The following is a 6319-nucleotide window of genomic DNA, read 5'->3' on the forward strand; positions in this document are numbered from 1 at the left end:
AAGTGATTTTCGGAAGTGGACCTTATATGGGAACTATGACCAATTATGAGCCTATCCGGAAAAAATTTCGTAGAGTGACTCATATAAAGAAAAAACATATTTGTGTAGAATTTTATCACGATAGCTTTATTTGACAATGAAATATGTGCTTTTAAGTGATTTTCGGAAGTGGGCCTTATATGGTAGACCAATCCGTAAAAAATTTGGTGAAATGATTTGAATGTACACAAAACGTATTTTTGTCGAATTTTTATCCCAATAGATTTAGAATTCAAAGAAATATATGTGTTTAAATGATTTTCGGAAGTGGACTTTATATGGGAGCTATGACCAATTATGGGCCTATCCAGAAAAAATTTAAAAGAGTAATCCATATTTAGACAAAATATATTTATGTCGAATTTTATCACGATAGCTTTATTTGACAATGAAATATGTGTTTTTAAGTGATTTTCGGAAGTGGACTTTGCATGGGAGCTATGACCAATTATGGGCCTATCCGGAAAACATTTCGTAGAGTGATTCATATCTAGACGAAACGTATTTGTATCGAATTTTATCAAGATAGCTTTATTTGACAATGAAATATGAGCTTTTAAATGATTTTCGGAAGTGGGCCTTATATGGGAGCTATGACCAATAATGGACCGATCCGTAAAAAAATTTGTAGAATGGTTTGAATGTATACAAAACATATTTGTGTCGAATTTTCTCCAGATAGCTTTATAATTCAATGAAATATATGCGTTTAAGTGATTTTCGGAAGTGGACTTTGTATGGGAGCTATGACCAATTATGGACCTATCCGGAAAAACTTCCGTAGTGTGGTTTATATTTAGACTAAACATATTTGTGTTGAATTTCATCAAGATAGCTTTATATGACAATGAAATATGAGCTTTTAAATGATTTTCGAAAGTGGGTCTTATATGGGAGCTATGACCAATAATGGACCGATCCGTAAAAAATTTAGTAGAATGATTTGTATGTACACAAAACATATTTAACTCGAATTTTATCACAATAGCTTTATTCGTCAATGAAATATGTGCGTTTAGGTGATTTTCGGAAGTGGACCTTGTATGGGAGCTATGGCCAATTGTGGACCGACTGAGATCTACGTTGACAGTATGATTTCTGTTCATATTATATTCACATGTACAAAATTTTGTATTGATACCGATATATTTGAGGGAGTTATAAACGATAAACTAATTTCCGGGAATATATACCTTTGTATGGGCGCTATGGGAAATATTGGATCGATTGTAAAGATTTTCAACATAATTGATCACTGCTATGAAAAAATGATGTGTGACAAAATTCATCGAAATATCTTTTGTAGTTTCTGAGAAAACTTCAAAAGAATTATGAAAAAAACGTAATTTTTTTTGAGGTTGTCTGAAATTTTTACTCATAACTTTTTACATTGTAAACCGATTTTGCTGATTTTCAATACCAAACTGCTTAGGATAATAATAAATATTTTGGGTGAATTTTGTTGATTTCCTTTGCTTAGTTTTAACGTGAGCGTGTTTTACACAGACAGACAGACAGACAGACAGACAGACGGACAGACGGACAGACGGACAGACGGACAGACGGACAGACGGACAGACGGACAGACGGACAGACGGACATAGCTTAATCGACTCAGAATTTCATAAGGACCCAGAATATATATACTTTGTTGGGTCTTAGATGAATATTTCTTGGTGTTACACACGGAACGACAAACTTATATATACCCTCTATCACCACTGATGGTGGTGGAGGGTATAAAAAAAAACTTCCATAAGTTTTAAATAATTTGCATTTTATTAGTAACAACATTGACACAATGCATTACATGTACAAAAATCTACTTAATCATAGAAAAATTATGATTATCTCGGGTTAATCGTTTTTCTAGCCTTTGTATTCTTTGCTGAATAGTATCTAAAGTGATTCTTAAGCGATTCACTATTTCATGCAGTTCTCTCAAACGCTTCATTGTCTGATCATAGTCGTACATTAGAGCCGGTTTATCAACCAGACCTCCCTGTATACTCAATTCATTAATCTCCTTACGAAGGCGACTTCGTTTTAATTTCAATTCATAAATATATTTTCGTAGAGAACTACGTTCTCCATAGAATTCGTATAAAGCGGAACGTTGTGTTGCCATAACATCACACAGGATGGATCTTTTCTCTCTGAAATGTGCCAGCAGATGAAGACAATTTCGTGACCGTAGGTGAAGTTTTTTCAGATCAATATTACGTTCTGGAAAAGTTCAGAAATGTTATAGAACACATTGTTTATATCTTGTTCTTGTACTACCTTCAATTTTCTTGCCCAAGGCTTGATTTTCGGTTTGTATGTGATCATAATCCTTTATGGTCAGACCATTGCCTAAATCTTCAAGTTTAGTGAGTTTCTGTAAAGATAATTAAAGAAATTATACATTGATTTCTTTTTGAAACTTAGGTAACTAGCTATGTAAGTTAACCTCTAATAGAAGCGCATGCGTATGTTGCCTTGTTATCATTCGATATCGTACTTCGCTTACTTCTGTACGATATTTTGCCATTCTGCGTAATAATAGGTCGATTAGCTGAAAAAATATGGTTACTATTAAAAAGTATGAAATTTTATGGACAAAATTTATTGAAATTTCATATTTATCAAAATAAATCATGTGCGGTCTTGACTATAGACTTGCCATAAGTAGTCAATACTTTAGACTGATCTATAGTCAAGATTACAGACTAATCTATAGTCACTATTATAGACTGATCTATAGTAAAGATTATAGACTGATCTTAAGTCAAGACTATAAACTGATCTATTGTCACGACTATAGACTAATCTATAGTCAAGACTATAGACTGATCTATAGTCAATACTATAGACTGATCTATAGTCAAGACTATAGACTGATCTGTAGTTAAGACTATAGACTGACCTACAGTCAAAACTACAGACTAACCTATAGTCAAGACTATAGACTGATCTATAGTCAATGCTATAGACTGATCTATAGTCAAGACTATAGACTGATCTGTAGTTAAGACTATAGACTGACCTACAGTCAAAACTACAGACTAGCCTATAGTCAAGACTATAGACTGATCTATAGTCAAGACTATAGACTGATCGATAGGTAAGACTATAGACTGATCGATAGTTAAGATTATAGACAGATCTATAGTTAAGACTATAGACTGATCTATAGCCAAGACTATAGACTGATCTATAGTCAAGACTATAGACTGATCTATAGTCAAGACCATAGGCCGATCTATAGTCAAGACTATAGACCGATCTATAGACAAGACTATAGACTGATTTTTAGTCAAGAATATAGAATCTATCGTCAGGACTATAGAATGATCTATAGATAAGATTATAGACTGATCGATAGGTAAGACTATAGACTGATCTATAGTTAAGACTATAGACTGACCTACAGTCAAGACTACACACTAACCTATAGTCAAGACTATAGACTGATCTATAGTCAATGCTATAGACTGATCGATAGGTAAGACTATAGACTGATCGATAGTTAAGATTATAGACAGATCTATAGTCAAGACTATAGACTGATTTATTGTCAATATTGTAGACTGATCTATAGTCAAGACTGTAGACCGATCTATAGACAAGACTATAGACTGATTTTTAGTCAAGAATATAGAATCTATCGTCAGGACTATAGACTGATCTATAGATAAGATTATAGAGTGATCGGTAGGTAAGACAATAAACTGATCGATAGTTAAGATTATAGACTGACCTATAGTCAAGACTATAGACTGATCTATAGTCAAGACTATAGACTGATTTAAAGTCAACACTGTAGACTGATTTAAAGTCAATACTGGGGACTGATTATCACTCAAGACTATAAACTGATCTATCGTCTGGACTATACACTGATCTATAGTCAAGACTATAGACTGATCTATCGTCTGGACTGTAGACTGATCTATAATATAGTCTATAGACTGATCTATAGTTAAGATTATAGACTGATCTATAGTTAAGATTTCAGATTGATCTATAGTTAAGATTATAGACTGAACTTTAGTCAAGGCTATAGACTGATCTATAGCCAAGACTAAACTGATCTATGGTCAAGACTATAGACTGATCTATAATCAAGATTATAGACTGAGCATATAGCATAATCTGTAGTGTATACTATGGACTAGAGTAAAGGCTGTAGACTGGTCTATAATTAAGAATAAAGAATATAGCCTATAGCAAATTCTGTAGATTAGTCTGTATATTGGTCTATAGGCGATTCTATAGGCTGGTCTATATTTAGGACTGATCTATTAACAAGACTATAGTCAAGGCTATATATCAGTCTATAGTCTTGGCTGTAGACTGGCAATAAATAAATTCAATTCAACAAATTCGAGAATAGCTTTTAAATTGCCTTGAAAACAGCTGTAATCCAAAATAAGTACACCCAATAATAAGTTCAATATTTTCACTTACAGCATTCCATTGTGGACTAGTTTCTCTAACTAAATTTTTCTTAACCAAACTTTCAAACATCAATACTTCACTATTCACTTTCTGTTTAGCATCCTCTAATTCTTTGCGAATTCGTTTGAAGGTATATGTAGTAGAATCATCGGTAGACCTTTCCTTAGCTAATAACTCATCTAAACGTTTGACGGCAGTAATATATTTTTCTTTTTCCTGAGGCAAAGTCTTGATATTCTCCTGAATAATGGGGCGAAATATTTTCTTACGTTTGAAAAATTCCACCACTTTTTGGTTAAGCCAGTCCGATACTTTCAGATCAACTTCATATTGCTGATGTACTTTTGAGATTTCCAATAACAGTTTACGTTTATCGAGATTTTGTCTTAAAATTACTTCGGGACTTATGGATTCGGCAATTTCAACCACTCGTTGTATAATATCGTTTATAAATTCCAAAGTGCTATCAAGTATCAGTTTATCTTCTTGCTGTTTAACAATTGCCTCCCAATCGATATCGTCTACTATTTTCTCAACTTTTGTAGTTTCTAATTGTAGAAATGTTTCAAAAAGAACATTAGTAGTTTCGTCCTCTGCATTATCATAAGTAGTGTGTTGAGTTTTTGCAAATAGTAAATCATCGGGTAATAAGTTTTCACTTAATTCAGACTGTTGTGATTCGGAAACTGTATCTTCACTAGCTACAGAAGATTCTCTCGAGCTAGTCTCTATTAGAGAAGAGGATCGTTTATGCATATGAAATTCTGAGCCCGTTAAAGGATTAACAAAATGTCCCATATCTTTAGTGGTATCCTTTGGTTTCACCTCCTTTTCCTCTACTATGGTACAAACGCTAATATCTTCTGATATATTTGTAATGTCTGGTAATTCTCCAAAATTTTCAAAGAAAGTCATATCATGTGCTAATGATTCTTGTTCTTCTTCGATTGCTTCCTCGTCCGTAGAACCATCCATTGTGTCATATAAGGTATCTAAAATATTCAAGGCTTTTTCGCTCTCTTCATCTTGGGAGATTGAATAATCAGTTGATTCTGTTGTTGATAATGTCGATGATGATGATGATGACGATGATGACGTCGGTGAATCTAAACTTGCTTTTCTTTCATCGATTTCCCTCTGCAAATCAGCGGCTTTTTTCCTATCATTGTCCAGTTGTTCTAAATAATTAGATTTTTTGGTTTTGTACCCTTTGGTCATTTTATTGGTTTAATTTCTTAAGTTCCACTGTTTGATAAAATCTTTAGTAAAAAATAAATATTGTGCTTTTTTTCAAAGCTGTTTTAAAAACTTAAATTATTTTATTTATTTGACTACAAATATTGACATTCATTTAATGGGAATGTGTTCGGATGAGAAGTTCTTTACTTGGGAAATCAGGGTTAAAATATATTTAATATAGAACCCGAAATATTATACTAATAGATTGTCCAAGCTTGAGTCTTACACTAATAAAAAAACTAATAAATGTTTTTATTCGACTTTTGTGACTCAAAAAATATACTAGTTCATAGTTTAGTCCATTGGCTAGGTCAGACAATAAACTAATCCATATGAAAGCCTTTTGACTAAAATTATATAGAATAGTCCAATAGACTAGTCCATAGAATAGTCAATAGATTTTTCCATAGACTTGTCCATAGAATAGTCTATAGATTTGTTCGTAGATTAGTCCATAAACTAGTCTATAGATTGGTCCATAGAGTAGTCTATAGACTAGTCCATATACTAGTTCATAGGCTAATCCATATACTAGACGATAGACTAGTCAATAGTCAATAGACCAGTCCATTGACTAGTCAATAGACTAATGCACATA

The 6319-nt window shown here is 32.8% G+C and overlaps 1 protein-coding gene across 1 annotated transcript; it reads right to left on the reverse strand.

Moving 5' to 3' along the window:
* Positions 1 to 1795: 1795 nt before the first annotated feature.
* LOC119614321 (coiled-coil domain-containing protein 96-like) lies at positions 1796 to 5772 on the reverse strand. Its single transcript, XM_037970462.1, has 4 exons — positions 4492 to 5772; positions 2492 to 2596; positions 2323 to 2419; positions 1796 to 2265 (listed from the first exon to the last, which is right to left on the reverse strand). Exons 1-4 carry the CDS (start codon positions 5698 to 5700, stop codon positions 1862 to 1864), a joined length of 1815 nt encoding a protein of 604 aa, XP_037826390.1. The 5' UTR covers positions 5701 to 5772; the 3' UTR covers positions 1796 to 1861.
* Between the last annotated feature and the right edge of the window lie 547 nt (positions 5773 to 6319).

This window comes from Lucilia sericata, unplaced genomic scaffold (assembly GCF_015586225.1).
Source record: "Lucilia sericata isolate MDLA Ls3-8-SP2 unplaced genomic scaffold, ASM1558622v1 Contig002790F_arrow, whole genome shotgun sequence".
In the NCBI taxonomy this organism is placed as follows: Eukaryota; Metazoa; Arthropoda; class Insecta; order Diptera; family Calliphoridae; genus Lucilia; species Lucilia sericata.